Source organism: Panthera pardus, unplaced genomic scaffold, assembly GCF_024362965.1.
Source record: "Panthera pardus isolate Hobbes unplaced genomic scaffold, ASM2436296v1 HiC_scaffold_8, whole genome shotgun sequence".
In the NCBI taxonomy this organism is placed as follows: Eukaryota; Metazoa; Chordata; class Mammalia; order Carnivora; family Felidae; genus Panthera; species Panthera pardus.
Genome location: NW_026527013.1, coordinates 81,873,837 through 81,893,623, shown reverse-complemented (window position 1 = coordinate 81,893,623; position 19,787 = coordinate 81,873,837). Strand labels below are relative to the sequence as shown.

At 36.5% G+C, this 19,787-nt stretch overlaps 1 protein-coding gene and 1 long non-coding RNA gene across 9 annotated transcripts in view; one reads left to right on the top strand and one right to left on the bottom strand.

The window, feature by feature from the left end:
* Positions 1-19,787, bottom strand: part of PTPN12 (protein tyrosine phosphatase non-receptor type 12) — a 103,669-nt gene that overhangs the window by 15,360 nt on the left and 68,522 nt on the right. For both annotated transcript variants that reach the window (XM_019451282.2, XM_019451283.2), the window contains 3 exons: positions 17,007-17,084; positions 16,798-16,896; positions 3,120-3,205 (listed from right to left, as the gene is read on the bottom strand). In XM_019451282.2, coding sequence (XP_019306827.1) covers positions 3,120-3,205; positions 16,798-16,896; positions 17,007-17,084 — 263 coding nt within the window. The remainder of the gene's footprint in view (positions 1-3,119; positions 3,206-16,797; positions 16,897-17,006; positions 17,085-19,787) is intronic.
* Positions 1-19,787, top strand: part of LOC109268139 (uncharacterized) — a 152,792-nt gene that overhangs the window by 75,035 nt on the left and 57,970 nt on the right. For 4 of the 7 annotated variants that reach the window (XR_008420509.1, XR_008420508.1, XR_008420507.1 and 1 more), the window contains exons 4-6: positions 1,388-1,500; positions 17,126-17,264; positions 17,416-17,484. This is a non-coding gene — a long non-coding RNA (uncharacterized LOC109268139). The remainder of the gene's footprint in view (positions 1-1,387; positions 1,501-17,125; positions 17,265-17,415; positions 17,485-19,787) is intronic. The other 3 variants (XR_008420511.1, XR_008420510.1, XR_002080486.2) reach the window with 2 other exon arrangements.

The following is a 19,787-nucleotide window of genomic DNA, read 5'->3' as shown; positions in this document are numbered from 1 at the left end:
GTGAAAATTGCATCAAATATGAAAATAAATGATATTTTAAGTATCACTGCGAAAGCTCAATTACATTTAACTTTTCCAATCAAGAACACTTAATTTTTTTTCAATAATACAAATGAAAATAATTCTACCTAAGGTTCCACTTTCTACATAAGGCTATTTCCAGATATTTAGTATTTTGAAAGGGACCTCTTTTAATCACTTCTTATTTGGCTGACCTATAGGACCATTTCCTACTTTTATTCAATCACTTTGCTCCTTTCTTAAAAATTAGCCACTTCAAGGCAATACATTTGTTTAATATACTTGTTAAAAAAAAGAATCAACAAAAGGAAAATAGCATTTCAAAAAAGAGCCGAAGACTTTTTTTTTTTAACAGAAGAAAACAGTGCAGAAGAACAACAACTGTTTTTGTGAAATACAGGTTTCTCCATCACCTACTTTTTCCAGTTGCCATTTTCCCAGAGTTCTTGGTCACCAAAATCCTCACCAAAAAACCACATTCTTTGCTAGATGAGGGTTCCCCAAATCAGGTAACTTCAAAAGCCTCCAATGAGTAGACCTTAACTCCTGTTTTGACCCCACAAATGCCCTCACCTATTCAGGATATTCTAAGAGCCACAGATGTCTGAAAGTCTATTCATTCTCCCAGGCAACCCTCAAAGAGGTTGATATTCATGTATTTCTGGCAGATACGAAATTCCTTCACGGCTTATAGAATGCCACTGTTTTCCTGGTTTTACCCTTGGTGGTTTTCCTTTTCTACAGCTTTCTTTTAGTCTGCTCCTCACAAATGATGGTGCTTATCAGGGTTCTCTCCTTGGTACTTTGTTATATTATATCTACAATATGAAAGACTTTATTTCTGTGCAAGTCTTCCAAATACAAAACCCTCAATAAATCTTTACCTCTCGCCTCGATAACAAAATGTCTGAAACAACCACATTCCATATTCCTTCCAATTCTAATCCCACTTAAAACTGAATTGAGAGGCATTAGAAGAAAGCATCAAGTATACTGTCACTGTCTCTGAAATATTAAATAAAGAAAATTTTACTATGGCACACACCCATTTGTGTCTCTGTAGTAAACCTGTTGACAATTTATAGAAACAGCTAACAAGGTACACTTACAGAGTGCTGGAGTTAGTGAAAATAGAAAATGAAATCTGTTCAAAATCTACAATACTCTTTAAGTATGTATAAACCAGAATTATATGACTGATTAAATCTAATACAACAAACATAAGCCTTCCTCTCTAGATCTTTCTCTAAGAACATGTACTTTAAACAACCAATTCATTTATTTGCTTTCTGTAGCCATACTGAAAAAGAAAGTATACCATTATTACTTTTTAATCAGTCTTACACTGTTGTGATTTTATTTTCAGTTAACAATTTACACTAGTTCTAAAACTCATCTCAACCTGGAACTCACAGGGTATGCCTTTGTGGAACATGAGGAAATTCTGCCATTTGACTCCACTGCATGTATAAGAAAAAGGTAACTTCACATATCCCTAAATAAAATCCTGTCTTAAGTTGAATGAACAGTGTTCTATTAATACTCATTTGCTACTTCTTTATTATCCTTTTTGTTTATTAAAGAATAACAGGAGTCAAACTTTCAGAAAGACTTAAAATTCACAACATTCTATTCATTTTTTCCCTTCAAAATTAGGAAGATATTACCACTGTTTGTTGTTGGAAGTAGAGGACTATGTACATCACAAATATCAGTGTACACTTTGAGAACCTCTACATTGGCTCAATCTCAAAAAAATTAAAAGATATTGGGGTAGCAAAAATGTTTCTTGATTTATTACCTTTATAGCTAGAGTACAGTTTCTTTTAGGATCCCAAAGGACTCATATGTGGGACAAAGAAGTTAGCTAACAATTTATAGATTTTAACTAGATACCTTCCCAGGAGGCTAAGATTCCAATTTCAGTATAGATACCAAAGTGGAAATCAAACAAGAAACTACTACTGGGAAGTTTTGTTAGTGCACAGTTAACCACATCCTGAGCATTTAAATGCTGAGATTGTAAACCCACCTTCATAGGCTTTCTACTGTTCCACAGAGAAGCACATAACATAAAAGTATTCCAGAGACTACAGTAAGTATGATATCTTGCCTTAGTTATCAAGGAAAATTGTATTCTTTTGTATTGAGAAATAATGTCATTAAGGTGTAGCAACTCAATGCCAAGACCAAACCCCACTTAACTTCAGTCAACTTCTATTCAACTTTTAAGGAAAAAAAAAAAAAATTGATGAATCGTATATAAAAGAAGTCCTACTTTAAGGGAAGGCCAATTCATTTGGGCAGATATTTGCTCAAGACAAGACCCTATATAAGTCATTGTAATAGTTAATAATTGTATAGTAATTGTAATGGGAAAACTAACATGTAATGGAAACCTAATAATGTGCCAAGTCCTATAGGTAGCATTTTCACATACTTTATTTCATTTCATTCCTAGGACACTACTTAAAAACAAAATGAACCAAGGATTAAATAAGTGGCTTAATTAGAACTTCAAAGCTAGTACATGGGTGAAAGGACTTGAAACTAAATCTTTCTGATTCTATCTATATTCTTTCCATACTACCACATAACTGACCTAGCAGCTACCCTGAAAGAAAAAAAGAAATAAAAAAGGGTACAAGAATATCTTGACTTTATTATAAATGAGCTTGGTATGAAAGTAATAAAATCCGGACAGAAATAAGCTCATTTTGCTAGTAATGTTACTAAACATCTTCAAATAACTTTTTCAGTGTGCACACAATTTTTGACAATCATTATCACTTTTTCAGTCATTATGCAAAAGTGGACATCTTTTAGAAAATTTAAAATTGTAATTATACCACATACCAAAACATGAACTACTGTCAGTTCAAGGGGATGTTCACTGTTAATGTACAGTGTACTACTGAAATTTTATCTAAAGTGAAAATTTTTAGTACACTAGTAACAAATCAAATACATATGCTATATCCTAAAAAAAAGAATGATAAAAGTTATAAAAACAACTTGGAAATATTCAGAATTTGTTATTTTAATTAAGAGTAAGTAAAAGAAAAATATCCTTTCAAATAAAACGTGACATACAATACCTGCGGGTCCTTGGTGGTTTTGGAGGAGGAGAATCTTGTTTGTCAGGATCCATGGAGCTGACCATATTTTCAGTGTTAATTTCATTCTGCCGAGAAAAAAAAAGCTTCATTAAAGTTAGGAGAAAAATAATTTTCCTTCCTCATGCCACATAGCTGTTTCTAATGTTTATTTTTGAAAGTGAGAGCAAGCGCAGGGGACAGGGGGAGCAGAGAATCTGAAGCAGGCTCCAAGCTGACAGCAGAGAGCCCAACGCAGGGCTCAAACCCACAAACCATTAGATCACGACCTGAGCGGAAATCAAGACACTTAAACCAACTGAGCTACCCAGGTGCCCCTCACATAAGCAGTTTCTTGGCTTTTGAATTTGTAAAACAATGACACTTTCCCAAAATGGGGTTTACATTCTCTATTATTTTAGCTGAAAGGGCCAAACTTCAATGAGAGACATTCATATCAAAAAAAGTCTAGGGGTGCCTTGCCGGCTCAGTTGGAAGAGTGTGCAGCTCTTGATCTTGGGGTCATGGGCTCAAGCCCCACGCTGGGTGTAGAGATTACTAAAAAATAAACTTAAAAAGAAAAAAACACCACCACCACCACAATCTATTTCCAGTTACTGAAAACTCAATTGTGTACCATGGCATTTCAACACATTTCAAATGTTTCCATAAAGAAACAGATTTCCCAAGAAAATAAAGATCAAAGAAGATTTTTTTTCAGGCATCACTACTACTAGAAGCTTAACATGTGCAGAGAAGAAAAAAAAAAAGCCAGTAAAATAAGGCTTATATCTTCCACTTTTCCCAATCTTTTTCAAGATTCCTACTGCTACTTAGTACTTTTAAACAGGTCCCAGAATTCATTTTAATCAATCTTTGCCCTACCCTTTATCACCATGGAGTGCCCTTAAACTCCATAAGCATATATAACTATTATATCATTCTCTAACCAAATAAACCCAAAAAAGGCAGAGAGAGCCCATCCAGAGATATCCTTGTTCTCGCTGGTCATAAGGACCAGTAATATTCATTAACATGGATGTTCCAGAGTCAGTAGTTATAAGAATCTTAGGTTGTGTTTAGGATTGTGAATAGAAGAGTTCTGAAATTATTATATAAAACACTGCCTTGAATTAGTTTCAGCCTCAAGGAAGTACTTCATTTTTATCCAGCTAGGCATATGTTAATGGGTCGGAAGACAAGAATGATTTTCATTGCTACATCTCAGATTAATTTTAGAAAAAAAGCCATCTTTATATAAACTATGATTAAGGAACTCTGAAACTGTAATTGCCTTTTTTTTTAATCAAAATGTACTTTTGCTGGGTTCATCATAGCACCTTTTTTGCCTTTATAACTGTTTCTTGCCAATGAGTTTTTTTGTTGTTTTTTCACTAAGTAGGCCTAACCAAGAAAAAGAGATCTCCACTTTGCAACAATTTTTAGTGCACTGTGTCCTAATATATAATGAGATGTATCAGAAGAGTTTTATGCATCCTAACTCTGCATCGTACTCTGACCAAAACAACAATTACATCATGAGAATGGATGTTTTCATCCTTAAATTAAAGCCACCTACCATAACAAAGCATCTGTTGCAGGGATATCTGCTAAGGCAATGTAGCCATATAATTTATTGTCCAAATCAGAGCTCGTTAAGAATGAAAGTGGGGGCACTAGTAATTATTACACCTAGACAAATATTAAAGATACCTCCGACATATTAATTCATATGCTTATAAACATATTCCCATAATAACATTCAATATTTTTGTATCAAAATCTGTAAATATTCACATTAAATAGGTTAAATAAAGGTTAAGGGGGAACCATATGAAACTGCTTCTAACCTACAAAACTCAGCAATTTTTTATAGTACAATGTGAAAGCCTCAAGTCATGCCAACTTAGATTTTGCTTCCAAATGGGTATAATACCAAACCAACACTCTCACTCTCTCTTCCCTTCTCCCTCCCCACAACTTCAGGTTTTCAGAGCATTTTGGATTTTGAAATAGCTCAATATGTGAAATGCACTGAAGAGTAAGCACTGCAGAGGATACAAAAATGTAAACAACATAGTACTTAACTCCAAGAAGTGTATAGTCTAGTAATAATCACCAAATTAAAAAGTAAAGGGGTAATCATAAAACCATAAAGTGATGAAATCAGAGAAAGGAGATGTTATAAGAAGGTGTGGATATTAAGAATATAGTTGAGAAATATTAAGAAGTTGAGAATATTAAGGCAGTATGTTGAATGGCCTTAAAGGATAGATAAGATATTGCTACACACAACAGAGTATGGAAGGGAATAGGTGGGAAGGGAACAAGAAGAGAAACAAAGGGCATCTGCAAGCAAATGACAACAAATATGATAAAGGAAAGAAAATGTCATGAAGAATTCCTCATTCTGAATAAATGAGAGAATGGTGGAGCCATTAATAGAAAGAGCCAAAAGAAGAAAAGTAACTTTGGGGGAGGTTAAGACTTTTGAACATGTTGAGTTTCATCTTAAGAAAGAAATGAATGTTGCCAATACAGAAATGTAACTCAAGAGAACCACTGCCTACACAGCATGAACAAATCCTCTCAGTTACTGGACTTCACAATAGGACAATGTTCTTGGATTCCTGTTTTACCTACAATAATGTTTGCTCTACTCATATCTTCTGACACTCTTAACTACAGCTTTTGTCCCCATATTTGTCCTAATGTAGATAGCTCTCTTAAGCTGCTTTTATTACCTGAAACAATCACCAACTTGGTGATTCCAACTTTAGAAATAAGGTAATCCATTGGTAATTAGGTTCTAGTGTATCCTTGTTTCAAGAAGAGCTAAAGTTATTATTTTTTACCTTTTTGACCACCTTCACCCATTTCACTGAGGTAATTTTGTGTCTTATATTTACTACATAACAGCCATGTGAAAGGCCACACACAAAAAATCAGAACCTAACTATCAAATAATTACAGATATATTATCAGCTGTAAAATCAAATATTAAAACAAGGTGATTTAAAAATAAAAGACATATTTGAGGAAAAATTATTAAAAACTCAGTATCACATCTAAAATGTACACCACAACAGGGGCACCTGGGTGGCTCAGTCAGCTGAGCATCCGACTTCAGGTCAGGTCATGATCTCATGGTTCGTGAGTTCGAGCCCCGTGTTGGGCTCTGGGCTGACAGCTCAGAGCCTGGAGCCTGCTTCAGATTGTGTCTCCTTTTCTCTCTGCCCCTCCCCTGCTCAAGCTCTGTCTCTCCCTCTCTCTCAAAAATAAATAAACATATAAAAAAATTTTTTTAAATGTACAACACAACAGAAGGACCATAACACAAACTATTGCTATTACTCAGTCATCCTAGAATTGAAAAACCTGGTGTAGGTAACTGGTCTTTTATATACAACATAAAAAAGCATGCAAGCATATCTTACAGATGTTTGCTTACTAATGTATTTCTAAATTCCAAATCAGTAGGCTACTCCATTCTAGAATGAATTTTCGCTTTGGATCTCTTACTCCGGAAAGTCATCTTAGTTGTAAATACCTCTAACAAATAACATTTTTTAATGTTTACTTATTTTTGAGAGAGAGAGACAGAACGTGAGCAGGGGAGGGGCAGAGAGACGGAAACACAGAATCTGAAGCAGGCTCCAGGCTCTGAGCTGTCAGCACAGAGCCCGACACTGGGCTGGAACTCACGAACTGCAAGATCATGACCTGAGTGAAAGTCGGCTGTGTAACCTAATGAGCCACCCAGGCGCCCCACAAATATCATTTATTATAGAGTCTTATATTGTTGGTCAGCATTCCAACCAAAATTTCTATGAAAATAATTCTAGAACATACAATTTGAGAGTTGTTTTGTTTTTTAACTTCGCCTCTAAATTGTCGGAGAAATAATAAACAGATTTATAAATGTTTCTCAGAGCATAGGTTCAGAGAGGTAAGGAAAATATTTCAAATCATTTTATTCAACCATACAGTTCTAAAATAATTTTCCCCGGTTTTTTACATTCCACATTTTTTCTAAATGGCATTTATGGTTTCCAACCACATATAAACCTGCTATAAAAACAAGTCACCCAGATTCAACAATACCTAGAAAGCAAGATTTCTTAACAGGACAAGATAAAAAAATTACACAGAATGATAAGCTGTCTTTCTTCTATCCATTCCTCCTTCCACTTTTTAAATCCATTCACCCATTGAGTTATATAGTTAATACAGTATTAGTCACTACCTTTGGCAAAGTATTTTTTCTCACCAAATACAGCTTTCTCAGAATGGATTCTATAGAGAATGATTTTTCCTTTTTACAGAATAGAAATTGCCATCTTGCCCAAAAGGTAAATCCAGCAGTCGCCGTGTCAGCTTTAAAATGCAAGGACATAATCTAACATTTTAAGTTCAGTTAGCAAACATTTAGTGGGTGTCTCCTATGTATCAATCAATGATATGAGAAAGTAGGTTTGAAATAACCATTAATCTGCTATTAGGTGATATTTCATCTCATCCCATACACTGTATGATCCTTCTTGTATTCCTTAGCTATTTATAAACCTCTGAGCCATTAGACAGAAACAATCTATAACAAAATTAAATCCTAGTGTGAAGTTCAGACTAATAAAATGAAAGTTTAATTTATGAAATAAAACCTAAAAAAAAAATCAAGGTAATAAGAAAACAGAGATGAGAGAGCAATGCAATATTTACCACATATCAGTTTCTGGAGATTACTTAAATATACTTAAAAGCTTTAAATATATAACACTGAATATTGCATTAAAAATATTTTTGAGCAAAGGCAACAACAACAACAACAAAAAACAAGTGGGACTACATCAAACTAAAAAGCTTCCACACAGCAAAGGAAACCATCAACAAAATGAAAAGGCAATCTATGAAATAAGAGAAAATATTTGCAAATCATATATTTGATAAGGTGTTGATATCCAGAATATATATGGAATTCACACAACTGAATAGCCAAAAAAAACCAAACAAAAAAAAAAACTGATTATAAATGGCAGAGGACCTGAATAGACATTTCTTTAAAGAAGACATACACATGGCCATCAGGAATATGTGAAAAAATAACCATCACTAATCATTAGAAAAATGCAAATCAGAACCACAATGAGACCTCACACCTATTAGAATGGCTAGCATCAAAAAGACAGAAATAATAAGTGTTGGAGAGGATGTGGAGAAAAGGAAACCCTTGTGTATACTTGGTGGGAATGTAAATTGATGCAGCCATTATGGAAACAATATGGAAGTTCCTAAAAAATTAAAAATAGAAATACCAAACAATCCAGTAATCCCATTTCTGGGTATTTATCCAAAGGAAGTGAAAACACAAACTCAAAAATATATGCACCCCCATGTTCACTGCAGCCTTAGTTATGATAGTCAAGACAAGAAAGCAACCCAAATGTCCATTGATGGAAGAATGGATAAAGAAAACGTGGTATATGCACATGATGGAATATCATTTAGCCATAAAACAGAAGGAACTCTTGCCATTTGCAACAACGTGGATGGATCTTGAGGGCATTATACTAAGTGAAATAAGTCAGAGAAAGACAAATACTATATAATCTCACTTATATGTGGAATCTAAAAACAAAAAACTGAATTCATATACAGAGAACAGATTGGTGCTTGCCAGAGGTGGGTGAAATGGGTAAAGGAAGTCAAATGGCCGAGGTCAAACTATACAAACTTCCAATTATAAAATTAAAAAGTCAGGGGATATAATGTACAGCATGGTGACTAAATAATACTATATTGCATACTTCAAAGTTCATAAGAGAGTAAATCTTAAAAGTTCTCATCACAAGAAAAAAAAATGTACTTATGTATGGTAATGGATGTTAAACTAGACTTATTGTGGTGATCATTTCACAATATATACAAATATCAAATCACCACACTGTACACCTAAAACCAATATAATGTTATCTGCCAATTATATCTCAATAAAAAATTAAAATAAGAATGTTCTATACATTTAAAAAATGTAATAGAATATTTTTCACTTGTATATACTAAGGAAATGGTAGTCTAAAGCATCTATATTTCTGAAGTATCAAAACTTTAAAATTAAATCTTGCTTTTATAAAAAAAAAAAAATCTTGCTTTTATAAAAACAAATATTTTCCCATTACAGTTTAAAGAAAAAAAAAGCATAGCCTATTTAGCTTTCTGAAGCATTAACTGAATCTCAATTTAAATATTCTACATAGTAATATATAAACATTCTATTCTGTATTAGAAAATATTTGACTATATTCAGTACAGATTATAACAGGCTTTAATTAAACCAAGGGGGAAAAAAGATGGCCATGTATAAGGCCTAGTTGCACAATGATTCCTAGGTTAATACAGGAAATAAAAATGAGGTCACATACATTAATCTTAAAAATTTACATTATCATTTGGCTAATAAAGGAAATACATAGCCCCTAAAGCTCATGGATAATCCATATTGTCAAAATAATCAATACTATATTATTTTAAGACATTGAGACCAGCATTTGGTAACAAATCTCTCATATGTAAAACCAAGAAATTTAAACAAATAGTCTGGGAAAGTGCCAAAAACAATGTGCAAAAGAAAAGGAAAATAAAGGTTATAAATTTTGCGCCTCATTTTACTTCAGTTATCGAGGCTAAGTTCAATTTATTATGTGATAGCTATGTTAGTTTCAGTGATAAAAACGTAAAGAAATTTTATTTAAAAAAATAGCACAATACCTTCAAGGACAAGGTCATTATGTACATACAGCAAAAAAAGACCTAATTAGAAAACAGAGGCAGACATGAGAACACTATGAGAATACAGTATTTTTGTCAGGTCAAAAGTTTGAATATCCAATAAGATCTTTTAAAGCTAAAATGGGAAGATGGCTGCGTAGGAGGACGCTGGGCTCACCGCCTCCTGCTGATCACTTAGATTCCACCCACACCTGCCTAAATAACCCAGAAAATCGCCAGAAGACTAGCAGAATGGATTCTCCAGAGCCAAGCGAAGATGAGAGGTCCACGGAAGAGGGTACGGAGGGTAGGAAGTCCGGAGAGGTGGTGTGCGCTACACGGACTGGCAGGAGGGAGCCAAGGCGGAGGGACGGCCCGCCGGCGGAGCAGAGGCCCCTAGTCTGGCTTGCAAAAGCGGAGGGGCCGGACAGTGTGTTCTGACAGTGAGCGGGACTTAACATCTGGAAGGTTAAACAGCTCTGCTCGGAGAACAGGAGGGCTGGAGGACAACGGGAGGGAGAGCAGTTGAGCCCCGGACGACAGAGCTCAGCTTGGCGGGGAACAAAGGCGCTCGCCAGTGCCATCCTCCTCGCCCATCCCCCAGCTAAAATCCCAAAGGGAACCAGTTCCCGTCACGGAACTTGCTTGCACCGGGCAAACACCCAACGCTGTGCTTCTGCGGATCCATCCCTCCAGCGGGTCTGAATCACTCCCGGTGCTGCAGGGCCCCTCCGGAAGCGGATCTCCAAAGGAAAAGCGAGCTGAGCCTGCCCTTCCCGCCCCTGTGCACCTTGCCAATCCACCCCAGCTACTACACCAGATCCACAGCACCACAAGCCTGGCAGTGTGCAAGTAGCCCAGACGGGCCACACCACCCCACAGTGAATCCCGCCCCTAGGAGAGGGGAAGAGAAGGTACCCACCAGTCTGACTATAGACCCAGCAGTGGGCTGGGGGCAGACATCAGGTCTGACTGCGGCCCTGCCCACTAACACAAGTTATTCAAGGCAGCACAGGGGAAGTGCCCGGCAGGCAGTTCCGCACCACTCCAGGGACTATCCAAAATGACAAAACAGAAGAATTCCCCTCAAAAAAACCTCCAGGAAATAACGACAGCTAACGAACTGATCAAAAACGATTTAAACAATATAACAGAAAGTGAATTTAGAATAATAATCATAAAATTAATCGTTGGGCTTGAAAACAGTATAGAGGACAGCAGAGAATTTATTGCTACAGAGATCAAGAGACTAAGGAACAGCCAGGAGGAGCTAAAAAATGCTATTAATGAGCTGCAAAATAAAATGGAGATGACCACAGCTCGGATTGAAGAGGCAGAGGAGAGAATAGGTGAACTAGAAGATAAAATTATGGAAAAAGAAGCTGAGAAAAAGATAAAAAAAATCCAGGAGCATGAGGGGAAAATTAGAGAAATAAGGGATGCACTAAAGAGAAATAATCTACGTATAATTGGTATTCCAGAGGAGGAAGAGAGAGGGAAAGGTGCTGAAGGTATACTTGAAGAAATAATAGCTGAGAACTTCCATGAACTGGGGAAGGAAAAAGGCATTGATATCCAAGAGGCACAGAGAACTCCCTTCAGACGTAACTTGAATCGATCTTCTGCACGACATATCATAGTGAAACTGGCAAAATACAAGGATAAAGAAAAATTCTGAAAGCAGCTAGGGATAAACGTGCTCTAACATATAAAGGGAGACCGATAAGACTCGTGACCAATCTCTCTACCGAAACTTGGCAGGCCAGAAAGGAATGGCAGGAAATCTTCAATGTGATGAACAGAAAAAAATATGCAGCCGAGAATCCTCTATCCAGCAAATCTGTCATTTAGAATGGGAGACATAAAGGTCTTCCCAAACAAACCAAAACTGAAGGATTCATCACCACTAAACCAGCCCTACAAGAGATCCTAAGGGGGATCCTGTGAGACAAAGTACCAGAGACATCGCTACAAGTATGAAACATACAGATGTCACAATGATTCTAAACCCATACCTTTCTATAATAACACTGAATGTAAATGGACTAAACGCACCAACCAAAAGATATAGGGTATCAGAATGGATTAAAAAAACAAGACCCATCTATTTGCTGTCTACAAGAGACTCATTTTAGACCTGAGGACACTTTCAGATTGAAAGTGAGGGGATGGAGAACTATTTATCATGCTACTGGAAGTCAAAAGAGAGCTGGAGTAGCCATATTTAGACAAACTAGACTTTAAAGGCTGTAACAAGAGATAAAGAAGGGCATTATATAATAATTACAGGGTCTACCCATCAAGAAGAACTAACAATTATAAATGTCTATGCGCCGAATACGGGATGCCCAAATATATAAAACAATTACTCACAAACATAAGCAAACTTATTGACAAGAATGTGGTAATTTCAGGGGACTTTAATACCCCACTTACAACAATGGATAGATCATCTAGACACAAGGTCAATAAAGAAACAAGGGCCCTGAATGATACATTGGATCAGATGGACTTGACAGATATATTTAGAACTCTGCATCCCAAAGCAACAGAATATACTTTCTTCTCGAGTGCACATGGAACATTCTCCAAGATAGATCACATACTGGGTCACAAAACAGCCCTTCATAAGTATACAAGAATTGAGATCATACATACCATGCATACTTTTGGACCACAATGCAATGAAGCTTGAAATCAACCACAGGAAAAAGTCTGGAAAACCTCCAAAAGCATGGAGGTTAAAGAACACCCTACTAACGAATGAGTGGGTCAACCAGGCAATTAGAGAAGAAATTAAAAAATATATGGAAACAAACGAAAATGAAAATACAACAATCCAAATGGCTTTGGGATGCAGCAAAGGCAGTCCTGAGAGGAAAATACATTGCAATCCAGGCCTATCTCAAGAAACAAGAAAAATCCCAAATACAAAATCTAACAGCACACCTAAAGGAAATAGAAGCAGAGCAGCAAAGACACCCCAAACCCAGCAGAAGAAGAGAAATAATAAAGATCAGAGCAGAAATAAACAATATAGAATCTAAAAAAACTGTAGAGCAGATCAATGAAACCAAGAGTTGGTTTCTTGAAAAAATAAATAAAATTGACAAACCTCTAGCCAGGCTTCTCAAAAAGAAAAGGGAGATGACCCAAATAAAATCATGAATTAAAATGGAATTATTACAACCAATCCCTCAGAAATACAAGCAATTCTCAGGGAATACCATGAAAAATTATATGCCAACAACCTGGACAACCTGGAAGAAATGGACAAATTCCTAAACACCCACACACTTCCAAAACTCAAACAGGAGGGAACAGAAAGCTTGAACAGACCCATAACCAGCGAAGAAATTGAATCAGTTATCAAAAATCTCCCAATAAGAGTCCAGGACCAGATGGCTTCCCTGGGGAATTCTACCAGACATTTAACGCAGAGATAATACCTATCCTTCTTAAGCTATTCCAAAAAATAGAAAGGGAAGGAAAACTTCCAGACTCATTCTCTGAAGCCAGTATTACCTTGATTCCTAAACCAGACAGAGACCCAGTAAAAAAAAAAAGAGAACTACAGGCCAATATCCCTGATGAATATGGATGCAAAAATTCTCAATAAGATACTAGCAAATCGAATTCAACAGCTTATAAAAAGAATTATTCACCATGATCAAGTGGGATTCATTCCTGGGATGCAGGGCTGGTTCAACATTCACAAATCAATCAACGTGATACATCACATTAATAAAAGAAAAGGTAAGAACCATATGATCCTGTCAGTCGATACAGAAAAGGCATTTAACAAAATTCAGCATCCTTTCTTAATAAAAACCCTCGAGAAAGTCGGGACAGAAGGAACATACTTAAACATCATAAAAGCCATTTATGAAAAGCCCACAGCTAATATCATCCTCAACAGGGAAAAAGTGAGAGCTTTCCCCCTGAGATCAGGAACACGACAGGGATGTCCACTCTCGCCGCTGTTGTGTTGGAAGTGCCAGCATCAGCAATCAGACAACAAAAGGAAATCAAAGGCATCAAAATTGGCAAAGATGAAGTCAAGCTTTCACTTTTTGCAGATGACATGATATTATACATGGAAAATCTGATAGACTCCACCAAAAGTCTGCTAGAACTGATACATGAATTCAGCAAAGTCGCAGGATACAAAATCAATGTACAGAAATCAGTTGCATTCTTATACACTAACAATGAAGCAACAGAAAGACAAATAAAGAAACTGATCCCATTCACAGTTGCACCAAGAAGCATAAAATACCTAGGAATATGTAACCAAAGATGTAAAAGATCTGTATGCTGAAAACTATAGAAAGCTTATGAAGGAAATTGAAGAAGATATAAAGAAATGGAAAAACAATCTGTGCTCATGGATTGGAAGAATAAATATTGTCAAAATGTCAACACTACCCAAAGCTATCTACACATTCAATGCAATCCCAATCAAAATTGAAGCTAGAACACGGAATCCTAAAATTCATATGGAACCACAAAAGGTCCCGAATAGCCAAAGTAATTTTGAAGAAGAAGACCAAAGTAGGAGGCATCACAATCCCAGACTTTAGCCTCTACTACAAAGCTGTAATCATCAAGACAGCATGATATTGGCACAAAAACAGACACATAGACCAATGGAATAGAATAGAAACCCCAGAACTAGATCCACAAAAGTATGGCCAACTCATCTTTGACAAAGCAGGAAAGAACATCCAATGGAAAAAAGACAGTCTCTTTAACAAATGGTGCTGGGAGAACTGGACAGCAACATGCAGAAGAATGAAACTAGACCACTTTCTTACACCATTCACAAAAATAAACTCAAAATGGATAAAGGATCTGAATGTGAGACAGGAAACCATCAAAACCCTAGAGAAGAAAGCAGGAAAAGACCTCTCTGACCTCAGCCGCAGTAATTTCTTACTTGACACATCCCCAAAGGCAAAGGAATTAAAAGCAAAAATGAACTACTGGGACCTCATGAAGATAAAAAGCTTCTGCACAGCAAAGGAAACAACCAACAAAACTAAAAGGCAACCAACAAAAGATATTTGCAAATGACATATCGGACAAAGGGCTAGTATCCAAAATCTATAAAGAGCTCACCAAACTCCACACCCGAAAAACAAATAACCCAGTGAAGAAATGGGAAGAAAACATGAATAGACATTTCTCTAAAGAAGACATCCAGATGGCCAACAGGCACATGAAATGATGCTCAACATCGCTCCTCATCAGGGAAATACAAATCAAAACCACACTCAGATATCACCTCACGCCAGTCAGAGTGGCCAAAATGAACAAATCAGGAGACTATAGATGCTGGAGAGGATGTGGAGAAACGGGAACCCTCTTGCACTGTTGGTGGGAATGCAAACTGGTGCAGCCACTCTGGAAAACAGTATGGAGGTTCCTCAAAAAAAAATAGACCTACCCTATGACCCAGCAATAGCACTGCTAGGAATTTACCCAAGGGATACAGGAGTACTGATGCATAGGGGCACTTGTACCCCAGTGTTTATAGCAGCACTCTCAACAATAGCCAAATTGTGCAAAAAGCCTAAATGTCCATCAACTGATGAATGGATAAAGAAATTATAGTTTATATACACAATGGAGTACTACGTGGCAATGAGAAAGAACGAAATATGGCCCTTTGTAGCAATGTGGATGGAACTGGAGAGTGTGATGCTAAGTGAAATAAGCCATACAGAGAAAGACAGATACCATATGTTTTCACTCTTATGTGGATCCTGAAAAACTTAACAGAATCCCATGGGGGAGGGGAAGAAAAAAAAAATGTTAGAGTGGGAGAGAGCCAAAGCATAAGAGACTGTTAAAAACTGAGAACAAACTGAGGGTTGATGGGGGGGTGGGAGGGAGGGAAGGGTAGGTGATGGGCACTGAAGAGGGCACCTTTTGGGATGAGCACTGGGTGTTGTATGGAAACCAGTTTGACAATAAATTTCATATATTAGAAAAATAAAAATTAAAAATTAAAAAAAATAAAAAAATAAAACTTTAATATTTAGGTTTAAAAAAAAAAAGCTAAAATGACATCGAACTAATAAACACATGCCAAAAAGGGACTTAATTGTAGCACTCCAATTCTACTTCATTAAAAAGCCTGTACAAAATTAACTATAAAACTATATATTATGACCAAGAACAAAATACAATTCATGTAGAATCAACTTATAATTACTTAGGTGGGGGTAGAAAAGGAGAACAATAGTTAATTTAAAAATTTTTTTATTTTTATTTTTTAGAGCATGAGTGGGAGAGAGGGGCAGAGGGAAAGAGAGAAGGACAGAGGGAGAGACAGGCAGAGAGAGAGAGACAGACAGACACTGAGGTTCTTAAGTAGGCTCCATGCTCATTGCAGAACCTGACATAGGGCTTGATTTCACAACCCTGGGATCATGACCTGAGCCAAAATCAAGAGTCGGACATGCAAGTGACTGAGCCACCCAGGTGCCCCTAGTTAACTTCTTAAAAGTAATTTATACTTGAAACAGTAATGATTTTTGATATAAGATCAACTTTCCTAGCTATATTCTACAGAAAATTATTTAGCTGGTTATGGAGTCCATAAATATCCATTACAATAGAGAGATTCAAATAGGAAGAAGGAAAGGAGTTAACAAAAAAATGAAAATAATTGTCATGGATATTATGTTAGATAAAACACAAGATGACAATTAAAAAGCTAAGCATTACATCTTGGTTAAAAAGTAAAAGTTTTTGGGGCACCTGGATGGCTCAGTCCATAGAGCATGCAACTCTTGATCTCGGAGTTACTAAGTTTGAGCCTATGCTGGGTGTAGAGATTACCCTAAAAAAAGAAAGCTGAAAAATATAAAGAAAAGTTTTCTAAATTTAATAGGCCAAGAACACCTACCACTCCATCAGCAATTTTCTGGGCTCCATGAATTTCATACAGTTGTAGCTGTTTTTCAAACAGTTGGGCAATTGCTCTGTGAACAAGCTCATACTGCTCCTATTATGGAGATGAAATATTAAACAAGGGAAAAGATGTTAAAAAACAAAAAACAAAACAAGAAGACATTTATAAAAATACAGTTTATAAAGTAAAACAAAAAACTATACCTTAGTTTGTACTGCAGAATGCCTTTGTGTTCTCATTTCTTGTATTAAATTAAATACATTGAATTCCTCTGGTATTTTCTGAAACAAAGAATTTAATACATCAACTCTCTTTCATATAGACCTTCAACTTTTCAAACAGACCTTATATACATACTGGATGAGTGAAAACATGTACTGAGAACTACCTACCATCCTTCAGACACTCTTCTTGGCATTGTGGATATACAAAGCTAATCTTGACCCTCGGCAGTCAAGCTGGTGAGATATGTGAACAAATAAATATCCAGCCAAGGCAAAATCATAGTTCAGTGGGAATACAAATGCTGTAACTAACTCTGATTGGTGTGTGGAATGAAAAGTGAAGGAAATATACATAAGCACAGCAGATTAAATATATACTCTATTTCAGGAATTGAGAAGCTTGATGTGGAGATAGCCTAAAAGTGAAAGAAGGAGAAGTATTCAAGGAGGAAAGAAGGTAAGGCTACCTGGGATCAGACTGTAAACAATAAAATTTGAACTCATTCTACAGGCCACTGTTCCCTGTGCTGGCTACATAAGGACCAGCTAAGAAATTTGGTAAAAATACAGATCCCTCAGCTGTGTCTCTAGAGACTGTGAAATATCCCAGACAATTCTTGGTACACCTGGAATTAGAACTACTATAATAGGTAGCACAGACATGAGGAGATTTGATATACATATGTCTACTTTTGCAGCATGGAGGACAAGAGTCTGAAAAGGGGACAAACTGGTAGTAGTTTACTGAAGGAGTTTTTAAAAAGCAGATTTGAGGCACATTTCTGAGGTAGAACTATTAGAACTTGGTAATCACCAAGAATATTTTGAAGTGATAAGGAAAAAGAATTAAAAATGATTCCCAGGCATGGGGCGCCTGAGTGGCTCAGTTGGTTAAGCATCTGACTTCAGCTCAGGCCATGATCTCACAGTTCCTGGGTTCAAGCCCTGCGTCGGGCTCTGAGCTGACAGCCCAAACCCTGGAACCTGCTTCAGATTCTGTGTCTCCCTCTCTCTCTGCCCCACTTACACTCTGTCTCTCAAAAATGAATAAACATTAAAAAAAAAAAAAAAAAACTACTAAAAAAAAAAAAGATTCCCAGGCTTACTGCTTGAGAGTCTTTATATAACATCAGAAGATTTTTACATCAAGTCCTAACCTAAGACAGAAGATTTACCCTATGTTAAGCCAAACACAGTCAAATGAGGACTATGTTCAAAATACACAACTTCTGAGATGACCAGTTATTTATTTTGCTTACTGGCATTTATCTATATGCCTGTTTCCATCTCAATTTTAATCTTTCACTTTTATGTTAAAATGGGTTAGAATCCTAGTTAAATTTTGTTCATTTAAAAATCTTCATTTCGACTATCAGGAGATGATTACAATTTTTGAGGAATACAAAAATAAAATTTAATCCTAGACAGCTTTTGAGGAAAATTTTAAATTTAAATATTCCCTAAGCAAGAGTTTAAAATGGAAAGAAGGCAGGAGGAAAAAGAGAAAGAATAGAGGGCAGAAAGAAGGAAAAAAAACCTAAATATTTTATTAATCCTATTTTATACAAGATACAGATTGAAATATTCACAGAAACATACACTATAAAGCTATAAAGGGGGGTGCCTGGCTGGCTCAATCAGTGGAGTATGTGACTCTTGATCTCAAGGTTGTGAGTTCAAGCCCCATGTTGGGTATAGAGATTACCTAAAATATAAAATTAAAAAAAATTTTGGGGGGGGGGGGGGGAGCCTGGCTTAGTTGATGGAACATACAACCCTTGATCTTGGGGTTCTAAGTTCAAGCCCCATGTTGGGTACAGCATTTACTTAAAAAAACAATACAAAAAAATTTTTTTAACATTTATTTATTTTTGAGAGACAGAGACCGAGAACCAGCAGGGAAGGAGCAGGTGGAGAGAGAGAGAGAGAAAGAGAGAGAGAAAGAGAGAGAGAAAGAGAGAGAGAGAGAGAGAGAGAGAGAGAGAATCTGAAGCAGGCTTCAGGCTCTGAGCTGTCAGCAGAGCCCGACACGGGGCTTGAACCCATGAACCATGAGATCCTGACCTGAGCCAAAGTTGGAGGCTTAACTGACTGAGCCACCCAGACAGGCTCCCAAAAATAATTTTTTAAAAAGCTATAAAGAATTAAAAACCTCTCCCTAATGCATAGAAAATGAACATACTATAGAACCAGCAAAGGAACCAAATCTACATACAATAGGGACAACTTAAGTTTTTCAAATCTGTAATAAGGGCTGTGTTTTATTTACCTGTATATCCTCCAAAGTATTAAACACAGTTTCTCGGAATGAGTAGTGGTAGTAAAACAGTAACAGCAATTGTAATGAAAACTAACATTGAAATGAGCACGTACTACAGGACACCCACGTTCTTTTTTATTTGTTTGTTTATTTTTGAGAGAGAGAGCACAAGCGGGGGTCGGGCAGAGAGGGGAACAGAGGATCTAAAGCAGGCTCTGTGCTGACAGCAGAAAGCCTGATGCGGGGCTTTAATTCACGAACCCTGAGATCATGACCTGAGCTAAAGTCTGACGCTTAACCAACTGAGCTACCCAGGTGTCCCAAGACACCCACAGTTCTAAAGAATTTTAGAAAGGTTAACTTATTCCTTATGAGTTATTAATATTATGACCCCATTTTTCAGTTGAAAACATGGAGGCACAATGAAATGAAGTAATTTGACCAAAATCCCAAAGCTAGTAAATGACAGAGCAGGAATTTTAATCTGGGCAATTTGGCTC